This window comes from Xenopus tropicalis, chromosome 7 (genome assembly GCF_000004195.4).
Source record: "Xenopus tropicalis strain Nigerian chromosome 7, UCB_Xtro_10.0, whole genome shotgun sequence".
NCBI classification, from domain to species: domain Eukaryota; kingdom Metazoa; phylum Chordata; class Amphibia; order Anura; family Pipidae; genus Xenopus; species Xenopus tropicalis.
In genome coordinates, this window is record NC_030683.2 from 19,308,160 (window position 1) to 19,328,358 (window position 20,199).

Genomic DNA, 20,199 nt, shown 5'->3' on the forward strand with positions numbered 1-20,199 from the left:
CCTCTGTATGCTTTCTGCCACAGGAACAAAGAGGGGAAAATTCCCAGCTAATTGTAATGTACCTTTGTTGTAACATAGTAATCTGGTTCCACCGGAGCTAATTTTTATATTCCATCCCAGGCACAAGTACATATATACAACTCAAAATAACTCTTTTTAAAAGATAAAACCCCCAAATTTCTTCAAAAATATTTAATTTATATTGTTTTCTTTGCCCTGATATTCTTTCTCACTTCAATCTATTAAAACTGTTTAAGGGCTCAACTTCCTGCGATGATGTAAACAATAGCTTACTGACCACTGTGGTCTGGCCGCTCTTTTACAGAGATAGCTGAAATCTCTACCAGAAAGCATGTCAGAATTGCTGCTTTGGGATAGACCGTATAATGTCGTGTTTTTTGCACGTGTTTTGAGAAGCAAAGGCAAACTTTCTTTATACTAGTGTCCCTTTGATGTATCAGGATTGTCTGTATGTGAACTAGAATGATGTAGAGTTTTTTTTCTATGTGCCCATGTTTTTAATCTCCTGATCTGCTTTGGGCCGTCATGCAACAACTTGTTCTTTGAAAGGCTGGGGAGCGGTTATTGATGGGTGAGGTTGGTTCTATGGGTGGGGAGACAAGACCTAATGGAGCAGCTCAAGCCCCCCTCTCTGCTTTGTTTAGATCTCTGCAATTCTTTTTAAATGGTGTTGTACTTAAGTAGTATCCAACCAGTAGTAACTAGTATGCCTAGTAGGACATAGATCCAAGTGAGCATAACCCAGGTCCATTAAAGTAATGGCGCTGAGGGTCAGTGCCTGGGATTCTGGTCCCTGAGGGTCAGCACTATGGATTCTGTTATTCCTGGTTATTAATGAATTAACCCATTTCCTTTTAACAGTAAGAACTTTAGCAATGCTGTGTCTCCTCTCCATCAGTATTTATATTCTCCCTGTTTCATAATGAACCTGCCGACAAATTGTATATACATGTATAATGTTGTTATTATTATCATTATTATTATTGTTATAATATAGTATATTATATAATGTTATATGTTGTATATTATATTAATGTTATAGAGAAACCTGTACTAATAAGTCCTGCTATTGTAGCCACATCTGTCCCAAAGGGGCTTTCGAAGTCGCCAATGATTTTCCAACCTCTTTCTATGGATATGATCATTTAGTAGTCGCTTGTCACGATTAAAAGGCCAGTTGTACCGTGAGTGTGGACTGTTGTGATTACAAGACAAACACATTAGTTACAGTAACCACGCTGGAAGGTTAAGGAGTCAGCATATGCGGGTCCCCTCCTTTGTAAACAATGGCCTCCCATAATTCCCATAATACGGTAATGGTGTGCTCACGCAATAATTTGGAGCTTGTGTGTTTATCTACTAAAAGTATTGAAGTGAAAGTATAATTTCCTCTGCTTACTATCAGGTCACGTGACTTGCCTGACCAATGAGGGTGTGTTATGAAGTCATAGGGGCACGGTCAACAAACAAACGTATGAAAAAGTCTCCATAGCAGTGACAGTGCTAATGTTTCCCATATATAAACTATGCCAGTAGGGTACAGTGCATTTAAGTATAAATTTCAGGCAGGCAGTAATATGCAGGAATAGGAGTTACTGGCAGCTCCATTCAATCACCACAGACCCCTGTGATACTGTAATAGGAAAGCTGGCCATGACCGTTCTGTACAGGCCCATGTGTGACTGAATTCCTGGTGTGTCCCAGCTTGGCCTGATAGTGTTTCCCATTTTGCCCCCCACCCCCTTCTCCTTGCCCTGTTTTTTGGGCAAAAGGAAATTAAATCCTGCTGCTGAGCTCTGAAACCCTAAGCTTGACAAGTGAAGGAAAGGCAAGGAAAAAAAACTTGTAATAACATTGTGGCCGGTCCCACAGGAGGGAGATAGAGGCTAGTGGGGGAGCAGTAAGGTTCCAATTATACAGGGATTGTGTGCTGAAATCGGCCTCTTTTTAACAACAACAAAATTCTGAATGGGAGTAGTGAAAGGGAAGCATAGAGCATTAACCAGGACTTCCCGGTGTTTACCGGCAGGAAGGAATATGGGGGCGCTATCAGTTTAGTTCTGGTTGGATGACATTCAGACAGCCTTATGCTGTTATTGTAATGGAGGAATGTGCAAGACATTCTGCCCCTCCCCTCTCCTAAATTGTTATTGGGAGGGCAAACAACGTACTAAGCCAGCAATGCCAGTGGGACGCAGGGCAGGGGTTAAAGGGGCAAATGCTGTTGTACCCAAAAACTGCTTCTGAGGGAGAGGTCCATAGAATGATAGAATGATGTTAATGAGCCCCACATTGCCCTATAATATCCTTGCTAAGCATAGTGGGAGATCCTTTATAGAATGGCAGAAGTATTTGTAGGGACAGCAACGAAAGAGGTGGCATAATAAGGCAAATTATCCAACAACCGGCGACAGTCTGGCTTGTATAAGAGCTGGCAATTTAGCTGGGCTATTTATTTTTAAAAAGCACAACTCCCAGCACCCTTTGCTTAGTCAGGACTCTGGCTTGAGTGAAATCATAAACTCTCACTGATCCAGCCAGAGACTCCACAGAAACACAGAGCATATGTCCCGCAAGAGACAGAGCAGGATCAGTTCCCCTTTATCTGAAAGTCTCACTTACATGTATGGCCCTGTTGCCTGGGGAGGTCTCATTTAGCAACCATGGGGGGTGGGGAGAGATAAGAGCAAGAGGCAAAGCAAACAAACCATTGAACTTTTAAAATGTATAATTCTGCAATCCTAACCACTTAGGGGCTAATATCCGCCTGTAAGAGGGGTGAGAAGCAGTGGCCCTTTAAGTCAATGACAGGTGACAAGGGTGGTTTTGCCATTAACCTTGTTCTACACAAATCTATTACTAATAATAAAGGTTTAGATGAAAAAAAAATATCTGCCCCCATCGTATCCCTTTAAGACATGGACCCTGCCTTTGCTACAGAGAATAGGTGGGGGGGGGGAGACCCTGTGTATTTTAGTTTGGCAGAGTTAATGGGACATTTTGCTGACAGATTTCAGAGGAAGGGATGTCAGTGAGGCAATCATCCGAGCCGGGCTAATGGTTAGATCCATGTCCGTGTTGCTGGAGACCCTGCAGCTGTCTGTCTGCCACCGTCCCTCCTATTAACCCCCCAGACTTCCATACATATGTAGTTCCCCCCGGAGAGCCCACCAGCGCCTCATTAGCACTGACGTTCCATTGGCTGAGGGGCTGCGCAGACAGCGTGCTATAAACAGCATGGACCCACGTGTGCTAATTGTTGCCATACTGTAAACATCCCGGAAACCCATCCAGGTGAAAATTCCTTGCCTTCCTGCTCAGTCCTTATGGGAATAGAGGAATGCCAGAGATGCACGGCCTGCTGCCCGCCGGCTGTTGTTGGACTGCAACAACGCACCCTTGGTTGCGACTTCCATTCACAAGTGGCACTGTGCTGGGGGTAAATTTGTTGGGTTGCGCTCATGTTCAGTGCGTAATATAAGCAAAGACGCCCCTAGTTTGTCCATTGAACACCCATGCACTTGGTCTCTAAAGCAGACTGGCTATGGTATTGGGATCCTGCTATGCCAAGAGGGCAAATAAATAGAGCACGGAATTTCAGGAGTTGTGGGTCAGTGCCGTGCCCATGTGTGTGGCTACAGTGCGTTATACAATCCTTGGGTCACTTCAGGAACATAAATGTAGCTTTTTAGTAGCCTCCCCCCCCTCCAGGGATCAGCCTGCTGCACTGAGTTATTTCCCTCCGGTGCTAAGATATACATTGCTGTATGGCCGAGCATATGGTAACACTCACATCCCGGCATGGAAACAGCGCACTCACATCTATGTGGGATTGTGTGTAGCACTCACAGCGACTATTGTAGCACTGCTACCTGGTATGCATTGAATGTGATAGACCTTAGATTGCAAGCTCCACTGGGGCAGGGACTGATGAGAATGTGAAATGGACCTTAGACTGTAAGTTTACTGGGGCAGGGACTGATGGGAATGTGATAGGGACCTTAGATTGTAAGCTCCACTGGGCCAGGGACTGATGGGAATGTGATAGGGTCCTTAGATTGTAAGCTCCACTGGGCCAGGGGCTGATGGGAATGTGATAGGGTCCTTAGACTGTAAGCTCACTGGGCCAGGGACTGATGGTAATGTGATAGGGAACATAGATTGTAAGCTCCACTGTGCCAGGGACTAATCTCCTTGTAAAAAAGGCATCTGGCTGCTGTCTCATTGTAACCTATTAAGAACCCCTGGCAGAATTAGCTTATAAACAGGTATATTTACCCTTTAGTTAGACCTCTGTGCCATTTAGCCCTTACCCTACAAACAGCCCATACAGTTCCTCCTGACCCAGGGGTAATTTGAACGTGCAGCGGTGTGATTTGTGTAATAACAAGCGGCGAGTGTAACAAGGTTGGTGCCTGTTGTGTGCGAGTGCCAGCATTACGTCAGCGCAGCAATTCCCCGCAGAGCACCAGGCACAGTAACCTGCATGAAAGCCGCCTTTGTTCTGGGGAGGTGTGCTGGCTTTATCCACCGCCGCCGCCGCTCTTTGGCCGCCTGTTTGTGAAACAATTTATTGGAACACTCTGCATGTGTGTGTGTAAGGCGCTCCCACAGATTGCCTACACTCACACTTAACACCTTCCATGCCAGGGGAACCTGCGCCAGCATTAGCTGCACCTTTTTGGCCCTAAAATCAGGTGGAGAGGAATTCAGAGAGTTGTAGTTCAACTGGGCAGCAGTAGTTCAAGGTATGCCAGTTGGGAGTTCCCGGCGGGTAGTTATTCAGCCCATCATGTTGGTGCAAGCAGCATATCCTTATAAATATCACTGGCTCTGAGTAGCTGGAGGGACCAAGCATGAAAGGGCTGGCTACAGACTAACGGGCGCCCAGTGCCAATGGCCTCCCTCTTAGAGCTTTACATCAGCATTCTCTCTGCGCTCTCCCAAGGCCAAAGTGCATCCATCTCTGACAGCAAGTCAGACGGAGCCTCGTCCAGACCTGGCCTTGTATATACACCGCCGTGCTTTCCTGTCTGCAGGGAAATGAATGGCTCTGTTTATGGGTGAGCCCTTTGTTTGTCAGGGGATGCTGGGAGATGTAGTTAAAGAGCAGGGATAAAGACTATGAATACCCTGCTCCTCTACATCACTCCCATATAGGTGCCTTCCCTTAATTAAAGATCAAACATCTTCTCTTTGTGCTTCAGATGAATGGCATCCCGGAATTACTGGGCATATTGGGCACTGAGTGGGGCGCCCCCCTTTCCCGTATACATTCCCTGCCCTGTATAATTGAGCAGGCATTGCTTTTTTCTTCTGGCGGTATCGTTTGAAGCCTGAGATTTCTTTCCCCTTCTTCCTCCCCATCACTTACAAATACAACCCCCCTTCTCGGCTTGGCACCAGTTTGGCTGCAGGGAGCAGTGCCAGGATCTTTACGGGCCTGCGGACCTGAGTTATTTTCCCTCTCCAACTTGGCGACTGCGATATTATTTACTTTATAATGTATAGGAGGATCTGTATATTCAGCATGAGTCTGCGTGGGGGTGTATAAAATACAGAGCCAGCCTCTTGCCCACACTTATTCCTATATACATCGATACACTGTTATATGGAGGTGGCTTATGGTATGTAAAAAATAGGAAGATAGTAGCTGAGGTTGAAAAAAGACCCATGTTCATCAAATTCAACTTTTGTATTTTTTTCCCCCCCCAGAACGTTCCTCGCACAGACCCATACTGCAGGCCGGGCTTCCGGCGAACACCACAGCCATGGTGGGAGGGGACGCAGAGTTTGTCTGCAAGGTGTACAGTGATGCCCAGCCCCACATCCGCTGGGTGAGATACATTGAGAAGAATGGAAGCCGATTTGGCGTCGACGGCTTACCTTATATCAAGGTTTTAAAGGTGAGTCACGTGCTGGGACGGGACGATTTTGTCAGTAACTGCAGGCACTTCACCCCACAAAGATGGAATAGGGCTAATCCTTTTCAGCAGAGTTAGTCAGCTATCACTCTAGCTGCTGAGGAACTACAGCTCCCAGAATCCCATTGAAGATCAGCTGTGCTCAACTGGGAATGGGAATAAGTTGAATTGTAGTTCTACAAAAGCTCAATGTCCGATTATTATCTCTCCCTGCTCTAATGCTTATAATGTCTGTGTTTAATAATCCGGCATGGAATCTGCTACAACTCCCAGCAGCCCCCTGACTGCGGAAGCTGCAGGTTAACCAACCCTTTGTTGTAATGCCAAAGTAATTTAAAGGAGAACTAACGCCTAAAAATAATATGGCTACAAAATGTTGTGTTTTGTCTGCCAAACTTAATGTACAGAAGCCCAGAGGTTCAGCATCACTATCATTCATGCCTTGAATGGGAATCTACTGGGGGCATCTTTGGAGACACAGATCTTTGGGCCTGGGGCTGGTACAGAACCCTCAAAACATAACATTTCTTGCCTAATTCATTGTTTAGTTCTGTTCTACATTCCTGGTGTTCATTTTGGCCTACATAAGAATGTGATACCTCTGCTAGTCTCCTATGGATCACAGCCCACGGGGCCCTATGTTGAGGGGAGAATCAGATGCGCTGAGCACCATTCGCCCCTAAAACGGCAGTGACCTTTCTCTCTGTATGTTTCTTTCCCTCTGCTGCCGGCCTTTCTGCGTTTAGCGCTCAGGAATTAACAGTTCCAGTGCTGAAGTGCTGAAACTGTACAATGTGACAGAAGAGGACGCAGGGGAATATATATGTGCGGTCTCCAATTATATAGGAGAGGCCAACAAGTCTGCCTGGCTCACGGTGGAGCGTGAAAAAGGTAACGTCCCTTCTCGCTGCACGTGGGCTGCCCACGCGCTCTTGGTGCTTCGGTGAAGGTGGCGTTTCGTGAAAAGAATCTGGTATTGGTGTTTTGCCGTTGATGACGGCCATGGAAAAATACCCACAAGGACAATTGGATTTATCATTTTTCCTTTTAAAAGATGCCCATTTTTCCAATAGGAAAGGAGAGGTTGTAGTGGCCCCTGTACTCCTTTACTGTTAGTGCAATATGAAAGTGCCAGTATGACCACTATGGCCACACTTATTTGTCCTCTTTAATCTTCTCGTCCCTCGCCTGTGCCCATGTTGTTCTGAAGTCAGATATACAGTTTGCTCCAGGTCTAGCAGAGGAACCAATCAGTAAGTGGCATTTAACTATTCTACTGCCCTTGGAATAGTGAAAATAAACATCTGATTGGCTGATATTGGTCAGTCTTGGAGCAAACTTGGCACCTTTGGACACTTTAAATGGCACACAATTGGGGCCCCTGTTTCCTATATTTAATATTTATACCAGGGAGACCAAACCCAAGATTGTTCAGCTTTTGTTCTAGAACCTTCCACATCCCATGGGTGATGATGGGAACTGTGGTTCCATGAAGGACAACTGGGGAATATCAGTATTCTTTTCAAGCCAGGAAGGAATGGAATAGTCCCATTCTTAGGTGCTCACTATCCAGCCTTGTGGGTAATGCTTTTCCATGTCATGTAATTGCATGTGTAGTTGGTGATTACTTTGGGGGTGACGGTTCATCTCTACCAATTTACAAACTGATTTTGTTATTTAGTTTTTAAAAAAAAATGTGTATATTTCTGGTGACTTTCTGGTATTCTGGGTCTTCAGAAGATTCTTTGTGGAAAGCAAGGGAGGTCTTCAGAGTCCCTCAGGGACCATCTGGGCTGGAGACATCTCCCGAGCCTGTTCCACGTGTCCCTTTCTTTTCTCATCCGGTGTTTCTTTGCTCTTCTTTTCTTTTTTTTTTTGCCACCCTTCTCTTCCAGGCGGCTGGAGTTAACGTTACGGACGAAGAGATAGAAGTCTTGTATGTCAGGAATGTTTCTTTTGAGGATGCTGGGGAATATACTTGTATAGCTGGAAATTCTATTGGGATTTCTCAACATTCTGCCTGGTTGACGGTTCATCCAGGTATTACTCTTCTCTCTGGGGCCTCTGACTTTACCTTTCCTGTTGCTGGGATAAACATTGAGATAGAATTTTACACAGCTCCTGTCTAGAAAGGCTCCAGTTGGACTCCCATCTGCTAACGTCTTCCACTGCCAATACATAGACCCCCATTTGTTCTGTCTCAGGTCCTTGATTTCATTCACAGCCAAGGCAATTAATATGGCAGCTCCTGCACAGGAATGGAAATGGCAATAATACATGATCAGACATCCATTGTAAATACATCTGATTTTGTTGATTGGCCCCTTGATTTAATACCCAAAGTATCCAGTGTTGGAGCCGTGTAGACATTCTATCCCTGTATAAGCATGCTGATTGCATTGCATGGCATGGGTTCTTCATGCAATGTGGGGCTTGATGTTTTGCCTGCAAATTTTAACCCCTTGGTAGAAAAAAAGGGTTTACATTTTAAAGGAAAACATAGCCCATAACATAAGTCTGTCCTGCTGTCTTTCTGGGTGTTCTGCCTCTAGATTTCTCTTTCTTTCTCTCCCTTTTTCTGCTGATCTGACAGATCTGATGATATGTGATAAGGTAACCCCTACCGGGGACATGTGATATGTGGATATATACTTGCCTGTGTGTGGATGTGTAAAGGTGCAAGTGTGTCTTGCTCATAAGTACTGCTGTGTGCTCGGGGCATATATCAAGAACTAGGCCCGGACTGGCAATCTGTGGGTTCAGGCAAATGCCAGAGGGGCTGCTGTAAGGTGCCATAGACAGTCACTATTTATTGGGCCTATAGGGGGCTGTTTGGGCCTCTGTGTACTTGTAATGCCAGGGCCTATTTTATATCCCAGAAACACAAATGTTCTATAACATACTAGAGTGGACTTAAGTTAGTTACCCCCTTTATAGGCACTGTTACTTTCTTTTCTGACTTACGGTAATTTAGTCCTGGCTACACCATCCAGCAGATCAGGCCACACCCCCTATTTTCTTGCACCCTGTGGGTGGTACAGTCTGGCCTTGCATTTTATTATCAAAAGGAAGCTATAGTGGCTTTAAGGAGTAACTATAAAGATTAACTAGGCACATTTACCTATGCTGGCAATACATGGGATGAGAAGCCAGCCAATTGGGTTAACCAGGCCCAGACTGGCAATTTGTGGTTTCTGGCAAATGCCAGAGGGGCTACTGGAAGATGCTATTTAGTTTGTTGCTGGGGGGCTCTTTATACTTAAAATGCCAGGGCCCGATCCAGGCTGGGGGTTAACTACTACCAATGAACCAGTTAACTACTACCCATCAAACTAAAGGTCCAGCTGACCAATGTGCAGGTAACCAAATGGAACTGATAGAAGCTGCAGTTGTTTTGTTTGTCCTCTGAATGGTGAGGTTTGGTGGCATTTGACCATGATTGTGCTCCATTTGATTGGTCAGTCTTCTGTGGAATTAACCAATGTGTAGTCAGCTTTACATGGTGTTGACTTGCTCTAGTGCAGTAACCTATAGCAACCAATCACAAACTGAACTGCCTACTGCAGTTCTAATGATGAATGCCACTGTCTGATTGGTTGAACTGCACCAACAAGATGTGAGTGTGAGTGTGTGGTTTTCTGTATGGATTTGTAGTAAAGTCCCCACCTTACCTCTTGCTCTGCCTTCTGCCAGCTACTGTCAGTCCAGGGGAAGACAACCCCGTCCCCTATTACATGGAGATTGGTATCTACTCTGCCGGTATCTTTATAATCTTCTGTATGGTGGTGATCTGCGTGGTGTGCCGTATGCGCCAAGGAGCCAAGAAGAAAAAGAACTTCACTGGGCCGCCGGTGCACAAACTCACCAAACGGATACCGCTCCATCGCCAGGTAACAGAAAGTAGATAAAGAGTTCAAAAACCCTTACTTCGTCCGACAGCCGCCATGCACAAATGTAGAGCAGAAAGTATTTTGGAGCTATTCGAAGCATGCGCTCTGGGTTTTTAGGGTAGTGATCCCACATTCCAGAAAGCCATGGATCTGCTACTGGAATGTTTATATGGCAAATTAGCTTTGCTTTGGGTTATTACATTACCCCTACCCCCATAGTATGTCGTTATGTTGGGAACCTTTGGGCCTATGCCAGTTGGACACCCCTGTTATGTAACAAACCAAGTGTTTTCTCCAAGTCATTTACTGAGTGTCATTTACCAACCACCAAAACAAAGGGCAGACTGTGCGCAGCAGAAGTGATGTCACTTTTACCCAAGGCTGAGTGACGCCACAATTGCATTCTGGAAAATCTTTACACCAGTTAATTAGTCAATAAGATAATTAGAGTTAACACTAACCTTGCTATTGCACTTTGGCGTAGCTAGCCTGTGTAATTACCTGTTATGTTAGCCATTACGGTGACTGCATCTGGCATTCGGGGGAGACAGTGTAGTTATTTATTTGGGCATTGCACTTAGTGTTAGTGTTTGCGCTTTACATAATACTGGGGGGGGGGGGGTTTGCACTAATATTTTCTTGTTTTTAGGTGTCTGTGAATAAATGAAATCCAGGGTTACTTTTTTCTAAAGGAGAACTGTAACAGGTAATTGGTGTCTAGACTGCAGAAGATACACAGAATTATTGAACATGCAGAGTATCGGTACTAGGAAAGCAGCTAAGAATCGCAGCATTGGTTTAGCACAAAGCCACCGATAAGAAAAATAATTTACAAAATCTGGGACGACAAGCAGTCAGGGTGTAGCCAAGCACACAGAAGAAGCACAGGAGACAGAAAGTGGGGACTGGAACGAGGGACAGGCAGGGAAGAGGCTAGCTAGTAACCCATTGGGGAGACATAAGAAAGGAAGAAATGAGAAAGTTGCATGATGTGGAGAGATTGGCAAAGAGCAAGTTGGAGGCTGGGGGTTGGGAGCAGAGTTTGGATGGATGAGCAAGGTGAAAGGTAGGGAAGGATGAGGGAGCTGGAGGCTGGAGAACGATGAAGAGGCTTGGGAAGTATGAGAGAGCTGGAGGCTGGGGAAGGATGATGGAGCTGAAGGCTGGGGAAGGATGAGGGAGCTGGAGGCTGGGGAAGGATGAGGGAGCTAGAGGCTGGGGAAGGATGTGGGAGCTGGAGGCTGGGGAAGGATGTGGGAGCTGGAGGCTGGGGAAGGATGTGGGAGCTGGAGGCTGGGGAAGGATGTGGGAGCTGGAAGCTGGGGAAGGATGTGGGAGCTGGAGGCTGGGGAAGGATGTGGGAGCTGGAGGCTGGGGAAGGATGAGGGAGCTGGAGGCTGGGGAAGGATGAGGGAGCTGGAGGCTGGGGAAGCAGGAGGGAGCTGGAGGCTGGGGAAGCAGGAGGGAGCTGGAGGCTGGGGAAGCAGGAGGGAGCTGGAGGCTGGGGAAGCAGGAGGGAGCTGGAGGCTGGGGAAGCAGGAGGGAGCTGGAGGCTAGGGAAGGTTGAAGGAGCTGGAGGCTGGGGAAGCAGGAGTGAGCTGGAGGCAGATGACCAGGCAAAGATTGAGGGGTCTGATGACCGTGGAAAGATGAACAGGCTGATGGCTGGAGGAGGCTGAAGGTTAATCAAATTTAAGAATGAGCTGAAGTCTGGGATGGGACGAGAACGATGTAGGCTGGGGTGGGCCAAACAAGCTGCAGGTTAGTAGAAGGCAACATTTAAAAAAAATATTAAACAGTGGAAGAAATGTGCCTAGAAAGCAGCCCATAATTGGACAGGAGATCAGTGAGGGAGCAGATGTGAAAGGAGAGGAAGAGGAACAGTAGACAAAGAGCTACAGTTATTGGAGCAGACAGCAGAATGCAAAGAAAACATATGGAATCCGGGCATCTTATCTGTACAGAACGAGTCTCTGCAGACCACATGCAGCAAAGGCTGTCCGGATGATACATACGAGTGTGTGATTTATATTCATGGAGACTGGAGGGGCTTCAAACTGACGGTTGCTTCTCCCTGTTTTAGGAATACTGGGCCTAAATGTAAAATTGGCAGTTATCATTCTGTTCTGCAGTTTAGGGAATCCTGCAGTAATGGATCATTGCATCCCTAGTTACATTTTATGAATTTATTTCTTTAGAACATAGTAATGAGTTTTATCTATGGTGAAGTTTGTATTCCCCACCATGGAACTGATGCCCAGGTGACTTAACACCTTTTGTGTTCAGCATTAGCCAATAAGAGCAGCTGCTAGCCCCCCCTTCCCCCGTGCACATGGTATGAGCTGTCTGTAGATCCCCCCTCTGTGCTGTTGGCGTAGGGCACATATCACAGAACATCTCTCTTGTAACTTCAGGTTTCGGCTGATTCCAGCTCATCCATGAACTCAACCACTCCTCTGGTGAGGATCACAACGCGACTCCTGTCCAGTACCGACGCCATGCCCTTACCGAATGTGTCTGAATATGAACTGCCACATGACCCTCTCTGGGAGTTCTCGAGAGACAAGTATGTCTAGAAATGGTGTTACAGCCATTACATTTAGTCCTGCTGACCTTCCATGCTGCCCACTACAGATTTAATGTCCTCCCTGTCTTCTCCAAAGTTGTTAATGGCTCTGTTTGTGGTTTCAGCAGTTTATAAGACTCCATTGTTTTTTGGTTTTGTGGTCACAGTTTTCCCATTGCACCTTTTTAGTTTTATAACCTTCTACAAATACCAGCATAGATTGCCTCACCAACAAGGGGCTTGATGTATCTCATAAAGTCCATAGCAGCAGCAAGTCTCCTTCTCCGTCCCAGTGGCTGCCTAACTATTGCTTTATTTGCAACATGCCCATTAGATATAGACGGTATTTATATACAATAAAAATACTATGGCCCACCATAATCTGCAAAAGTGTTTGATGTTTCCAATCCGGAATCTCGCAAAGTACTTTTGCTTCCATCTGGGACCAAGGGATAGAGAAGGATTCTGGGTAGTGCAATGCATAAGAGGCTGATGGGTATGTCCCTCTCACAATCCAAACTTTCCTTCTTTCCTGTGTGGGTTCTCTGGGGCTTTTACAGCTGCATTAAACAGATTGTTCCCAGCTGTTTCTCTTTGTTCCGGAGCTGCCACTCTCACCTTGTACTAACCACCAACCTTCCTACTCCAGCTCATGTCCCTGTGCTTCTCTCCTAGGCTGACGCTGGGCAAGCCACTTGGCGAGGGGTGCTTTGGGCAAGTGGTGATGGCCGAGGCTCTTGGGATTGATAAAGACCGTCCCAAGGAGTCTGTGACAGTAGCGGTGAAGATGCTGAAAGGTAAGGAGTCTGGGTGTGACTGTTTCTCCCTTCTCTCAGGGGGCACAGGGTCACATTCCTGACCTTCAGGCTTCGGGATAAATCAACAGCTGTGACAGCTTAGCTGCCCCTCTCTGTGATTCCAAGGCAGCTTTTTATGGCAGGGAGTAATTTACAGATCCCTTTCCTTTGAGTTATGCAATCTTTCTGCCACTCTCCCTGTGTTCCATCCCTCTGTCTCCAGGGTACAATGAGTGTCTTTCTCCATTAAAATCTGCCTGCTGGTCTTTTCCACCATGGGGCCTGAAAGTGCTCAGTTCCTGCTTGGAGCAGTCTCGCCCAGCAGTCAGTCCATCTTTTGGTGTTTGCTGCCTCGTAATTTATATGTTTTGCTCTTCTGGAGTTTGGTTAATTTGGTCCTTCTTGCAGGACATGTGGAAACTGTGATCTTCCAAAGTGAGGAACACATTCCTTAGGTTGATAAGGCCCTCCATAGTGTAGCATAGAGCTGGTGGGTGTCAGATTCGTAGCTTTTTCTGATCTGACCATGTCCAACTCCAGTCTTGACTGCAGCCGGGTCACTATGCTTAGTTGCCCCACACAACCCTATGTGATTGTGCCCTGTAGTAACACAGGAAAAGCTTGCCCCAGGCCAGAAATAAAAAAGCAGACATCTGATCGGCTGTTATGGGTAGCGTGACTGGTTTCAGAACCATGTGCTTGTATAACCATTGCTAACATTAGAACCCAGATGTGGCAGGCACCCATGGGTGGTAGCATTGCTGTAGATACAGACAGGAAGCGTGCATAAAGATACATTTCCTATTACAGCCATATCTCCTTTCTAACAATTTCCTGAAACCTTTTGTGTGTATCAGTGTAAATATTTGCAATGTCTCTACCATATAAACAACTTGCTTTTAAGTTCTTCTAAAGGCCTCCAATTGTATTTGCCCAACCTTTATTATCCATATGGCCTCCTTTGGTCATCTAGACTGTAAGCTCTTTATTTGTGTTCCCATTCTGGCATTGGTTCCATGGATCATGTGCTGCGTATATGGTGAGATATAGGTAACCGCGCTGATACATCGAACTGTTTATATTTAGATGATGCTACGGAGAAAGACCTGGCAGATTTGGTATCAGAAATGGAGATGATGAAAATTATTGGAAAGCATAAAAACATCATTAACTTACTAGGAGCCTGCACGCAGGGAGGTGAGTATGAAATCCTGCATGTACAGGTAACTAAAAGGAACCACCAGCACTACCAGTGTAAAGGTGGCCATACATGGGCCGATTCTAGCTGCTGTCGTTCCCTTAGACCGATTCAGCAACTAATCGGCCCATGTATGGGCACTAACAACGGGCCTCCCCGACTGATATCTGGCCTGGAATAGGCAAGATATTGATGCGGTCCCCACACCGACTGTGCCCATTACCGTCCTACTAATTTGATCGTTTGGCCCTGGAATAAGCCTGGATTCGCCTGATATCGCCCACCTGTAGGTGAGGATATCGGGAGAAGATCAGCTCGCTTGGTGACCTTGCCAAGCGAGCGGATCTTAACGTGTATGGCCACCTTTACCCCCTCTGTTCAGTTCTCAATGTTCTGCACTTGATGACTATGTCTTCCCATGCCCAACATTGATGTCTAAATCACTGGCATGGCCACAGTTCTGTATCTGTTCAGTCCCCTGTCTGTCTTACTCTACCCACTGTTCATAAGAAACATCAGTAAGCTGGGAAATGTGCATCACTTTGTAGCACCTTCCAAAGGTGGCCCCCAATCACTTCTCCTTTAGAGTAAAAAAATTCCCTTCTAAGGGCTTACTTGTCACAGCTACGTGGAAGGACCCACTTTCACTATACTGTCCAGCAGGTATTCTGGTGGTTCTTGCATATGGCACAGACAATGGAATGCTCATATTTATAAGAGTTTCTGCTTGGTTTCTAGGAACACTGTATGTCATTGTTGAATATGCTGCTAAGGGGAACCTGCGACAGTACCTCAGGGCCAGGCGCCCTCTCGAGATGGAGTACTCGTTCGATGTTACTAGGGTTCCCGATGAGCAGATGACCTTCAAAGACTTGGTATCCTGCACTTATCAAATAGCAAGAGGCATGGAATACCTGGCATCCCAAAAGGTAATAAAATAATCTTACCCTGACAGTGTTCCCGGTTGAAAATATTGCCATTTGTATCCCATTTCAGCCCCTCACCCCCATTTTCCTGTTCACTTCTAATCGTCCTGCCTCCCCTTCATCTGTTTCAGTGTATACACCGGGATTTGGCAGCCAGGAACGTGCTGGTCACTGAAAACAATGTTATGAAGATTGCAGATTTTGGTCTGGCGCGAGATGTCAATAACATTGATTATTATAAAAAGACAACAAATGTAAGTGTTTGCTGTTTGGCATTTGGTTGGGCTGGTTATGTTTGGTTCCACCATAATATAGAGTAATGGCAATCAGGTACATTTTCACCAAATATAGAACTTTTTAGGGCTGTTGGTACAGGATAGAAGGTAGCCGCCCACAGAACAAGAAATTGGCCAGCAGCTGAATTGGCTGGCAAATTGTCTGTTGCAGTTGTACTGGAGGACCTAAATGTAGTGAAACGTCTTCAGAGTTGATCTGGTTCCATGGATTCTGCCAGGTTTCATAAGATATAAAGAATAGGTAGCTCATATATTGTCTAGCATCTGACCACCTAAGTATGTTGCTGGATTTCTGCAGGAGGAGGAGGTCCAACCTTTGGTAAGGATTTATAGAAAAATATTGAAATCAGTCATTTAACCAAATAACCAAAAACGTCATTTTAATTGTCCTTCATGGTGGGCTTCAGGTGGAGCTAGGAGAGCAAATAATCATTATCTTCAGATTCCACCTTAGAGACCTTCTGGCTGAGTCAGGACAACCAAACAATATGTCAACGCTGCCCTAGGCCATGGCACACATGGCATTGTCAAGTTTTTAGCTTTTTTGGTTGTTTAAAAAATGGCCCAAGTCACCTCCAATCATCTTCACATTGATGCCTAGCAGAGTTGCTTGTCAGTAATTAAAAAAACACCCTTGTTGGTATTACCTTCTTGTTCCCATAACCAGCACATGGGGCACGTGGGTTTTGATACTTTGCTTTGAGCATTGATCTCTTTGATCAGGCAATACACCCAAAGCTAAATATTAAATAGATACTATACGTTCTTTTTGCATTTTTGTGGTTACAATTTCATTCCTGATCTCATGGTGGGACTCCCAATCCCTATCCATTGTCTCTTCCTGTCTCACCCTAATGGGAAATGCACAGAGCTAATGTCTGTCTCCCAGTGCCCGATGTTACCATTGTTACTGTACATCCCATGGCTGTACCCCCTCCGTATTGATCTGCTATGTTTTGTTCTCCCAGGGCCGACTTCCTGTCAAATGGATGGCACCGGAAGCTTTATTCGACAGGGTTTACACTCATCAGAGTGATGTGTAAGTGTGCAGTAATGTTTATGTGATGGGAACAATAGAAGGAAAAAGATTGGGAGCAGAAGAGACCTGTGATAGATTTTATTTTTCTGGTTTCCAGGATATCAGCTTGAGATCAAGAGATGCCATATAATGTATAAGGGGGTGGGTTGTAGAAGCTGTGTTTTGGGGTCTTTCTGGGACTAATTAATGGGATTGGAAATGGGGTTGATGATATTCTGTCCTCTTATGTGGTTATTTCATCTCTTGGTGCAGATGGTCATTTGGTGTATTAATGTGGGAGATCTTTACCCTGGGGGGATCTCCGTACCCCGGAATTCCTGTAGAGGAACTATTTAAGCTGCTGAAAGAGGGACACCGGATGGACAAGCCAGGAAACTGCACCAATGAACTGTAAGTGCACATTGTGCCAGGGCTTGTCATTTTCATTTTTATTGCATTTTAACACAGATGAAAACCTCCATTCTTAACAGCTCTCACATCAGTCCCTGCCCTAGTGGAGCTTACAATCTTATGTCCCTATAACATTCACATGCACTAGGGTCATTTTATCAGGAGCCAATTGGCTTGCCTGTATGCTTATAGAGCATGGAAGAACCAATAACCTTGAAGATAGTGTCCACTTCAAAGACCTCAGTAGTCCTAGTTACCAAATGCAACCAGCCAGCAGATATGTACAGAGTTCTGTTTGAAAGTATGAATCGGATTGGTTGGTGATAGCTACTCTAGGATCCTCTGTCGGATAGCTTTTATTTACTCTTCTCTCTATGTTGAAATCTCATCCTTTCCTCCCCTTATATGTGCCCCCCCCCCCCATCTCTGTCTCAGTCAGTGGTATTTTCCATTAACTAGAGAACAGCAGACTGCTAGAGTTTTGACCATATGAAAACAATAATCTATGTACCCCATTCCACAGTCTCCCCTGTTTTGATAATACAAATAATGGTTTGACCTGGTCTTCTGTCTAAAGAGCTCACCATTCTTTTTTTCTTCTACTCGGCAGGTACATGATGATGCGGGATTGTTGGCACGCCATTCCCTCTCACAGACCCACCTTCAAGCAACTGGTGGAAGATCTGGACCGAATTCTCACACTTACAACCAATGAGGTTAGTGTCTATCTATATATCTGGCACCACTAATATGAAACATTGTATTGTATAGGAGGAACACATGCCTGGCATGAAAGGCATCAGAATCACTATGGCAGACAGGTACCAATCCCTCATGGCTCTCTTTGATATTCTCATGAGCAGATACTGTACTTGGTAGGCTCAGTTGGATTGAGATAGATCTCCTCCATTGTGCTTTCCAATGCAAATAGAAACAGTGGAATGGATATTTAGCTGAAGTTTGGATGTATATTATATACAGTGTTGTAATGCTGGCATCTAGATAAGGGTCTGGTTGTTGGGATATATTGGAAATTATAGTTGTATGTACATATATCTTTATTTATAAAGCGCTACTTATGTACGCAGCACTGTACAGTAGAATTATTAAGATAATAATAGATAAATACAAAGTATAACAATAAATACAGATACATACAGTTGCAATAAGTTAAGAGTCACAGACACAAGAGGATGGAGGTCCCTGCCCCCTAGAGCTTACAATCTATATGGGAGGGTAACTTACAGACACAAGTAGGCAAATATAAGTGCTGTAGGTCACAGTGGGTGACACTACAATATAAATTGTGATCCAGAGTGAACACTGTGGGGGTTATGTAATAAAAGGCACTAATTTTGCCCAGGAGCAGTAATCCATAGCAACCAATCAACAGGTAGAATTTACAAAAATAAAGCAAACATCTTATTGGTTGCTATGGGCTACTGCTACTGGGCAAACTTTAGTGCCTTTTAATACATATGGAGGATTCTGAGTCTAGGGTTGGGATAATGTTGTTTTTCTCCCTGAATCCAAGTCGCTGATCATCTCTCTCTGTCTTCTGTGTAACCCAGGAATACCTCGACTTGAGCGCCCCCCTGGAGCAGTATTCTCCCAGCTTCCCCGATTCTTCCTGCTCCGCCTCCTCCTCCTCCGGCGACGACTCAGTGTTTTCTCCCGACCCCATGCCTCACGACCCCTGCCTCCCCAAGTTCCCACACGTTAATGGGGTGGTAAAGACATGAAGCCGATTGCGTTCTGCAGCTCCCCTATTAAGACTGCATGTCTCGCCGACAGATTCTGCAGAACGCTGAGGAATGTGGACATTCCAGTTGACAGAGGACAACAAAAAAAAAGGACAACGTTCTGCAAATTCCGTTGTACTCAGGTTTCCCCAATGGGGGTTCATCAAATGGCGGTACAACAGCGAAGTGCGCCGATGGCGTAGCACAGAGACAGTATGGAGGATGCGCCAAGCCGGGATTTGTAACCACAGTTACATTCTCCGTCTCATCGGGATCATTCACTTGGACTCAAGGCAAAACAAAACTTTTTTGCCTTCCTTGTTAATTTTGTAATATTTTGAGAAAATATATTCCAGCACCTCTAATCCCTTCACCAGAGCACATACACAGCATTGTCGCTGCTGGATATAAATGTAAATATATTCCAAATATGTATAAATATATATTATATATTTACAATGAATTATTTTTTGTATTGATTCTAAAAAAAAAAAAAACAACACAAAAAACTTGCTGTTAGGGCTTAGGGCAAGTCACCTAAGTGGGGGGGGTAACTGCAAATTCTGTTATTTTATATATATATATATGCACCCTACACTGACAGAAATACTTATTTCTTATTAAAACTAACCCAGATTTAATTTATTAGCACGTGGGAAACACAGAAGCCCCCGGGGGACCCCGTTGTCGTGTACAAACAGGACTGGCGGATGAATCCGAAAAATGTTTTAGGCCAGTGGTTGTAGTTAACTTAAATTAAAAAAAATTCACTTATATTTTGCCTTGAAATCACAAAAGACAAGCTACAGAGAGCAGATTGTATAGAGCTTTTATGGTATTTATGCTGTAATATAGAAAAGGAACAATTTTTTTTTTTTTTCATGAAAAAAAACTATTCTACTGGCCTTCTCCCTGAAGTTGGATGTGGAAGTCTGTACAATGTATACTAAGAAATGGGAAGCAACGTCTGTAAATAAAACCTTGCTGCTGTGGAATGTCTACTTTCGTTGTTCAATACTTGCGTTTGATAAAGTTTGGAATCCTATATACTATGTGGCCAAAGGTATGTGGATAAGCCTTGTAATTAATGAAATTGGCTATTTAAGCCACGGCCATCATTGCCGGCTCATCATACTGTGAGATTTAGTGTCGGACTGAGACCCAACAGGTACCTGACTCAAAGGTTCCACCACCGAACAACTGTAGCACCCTGCTTCACCCCCAGCCATCACCATTCTTGCTCTGCTTTGCTACTTAAGATGGCCATACACGTAAAGATCCGTTCGCCTGGCGAGGTCGCCAAGTGAGCAGATCTTCTCCCGATATCCCCACCTACGGGAGGACGATATTGGGGGAATTTAGGCTAATTCGGTTGTTTGGCCCTGGGGCCAAACGATTGAATTATAACGA

At 45.1% G+C, this 20,199-nt stretch overlaps 1 protein-coding gene across 5 annotated transcripts in view; it reads left to right on the forward strand.

Annotated features, from left to right (window-relative positions):
- Nucleotides 1–19,790, forward strand: part of fgfr2 (fibroblast growth factor receptor 2) — a 68,469-nt gene extending 48,679 nt beyond the window's left edge. For 2 of the 5 annotated variants that reach the window (XM_012965899.3, XM_012965900.3), the window contains exons 6-17: nt 5,737–5,927; nt 7,841–7,985; nt 9,639–9,841; nt 12,250–12,401; nt 13,077–13,198; nt 14,285–14,395; nt 15,135–15,325; nt 15,454–15,576; nt 16,587–16,657; nt 16,910–17,047; nt 17,658–17,763; nt 18,619–19,252. In XM_012965899.3, coding sequence (XP_012821353.1) covers nt 5,737–5,927; nt 7,841–7,985; nt 9,639–9,841; nt 12,250–12,401; nt 13,077–13,198; nt 14,285–14,395; nt 15,135–15,325; nt 15,454–15,576; nt 16,587–16,657; nt 16,910–17,047; nt 17,658–17,763; nt 18,619–18,789 — 1,724 coding nt within the window. In that variant the 3' untranslated portion in view covers nt 18,790–19,252. Of the gene's footprint in view, nt 1–5,736; nt 5,928–6,691; nt 6,837–7,840; nt 7,986–9,638; nt 9,842–12,249; nt 12,402–13,076; nt 13,199–14,284; nt 14,396–15,134; nt 15,326–15,453; nt 15,577–16,586; nt 16,658–16,909; nt 17,048–17,657; nt 17,764–18,618 lie in introns of all 5 variants that reach the window. The other 3 variants (XM_012965896.2, XM_012965898.3, NM_001102856.1) reach the window with 3 other exon arrangements.
- Nucleotides 19,791–20,199: the final 409 nt, after the last annotated feature.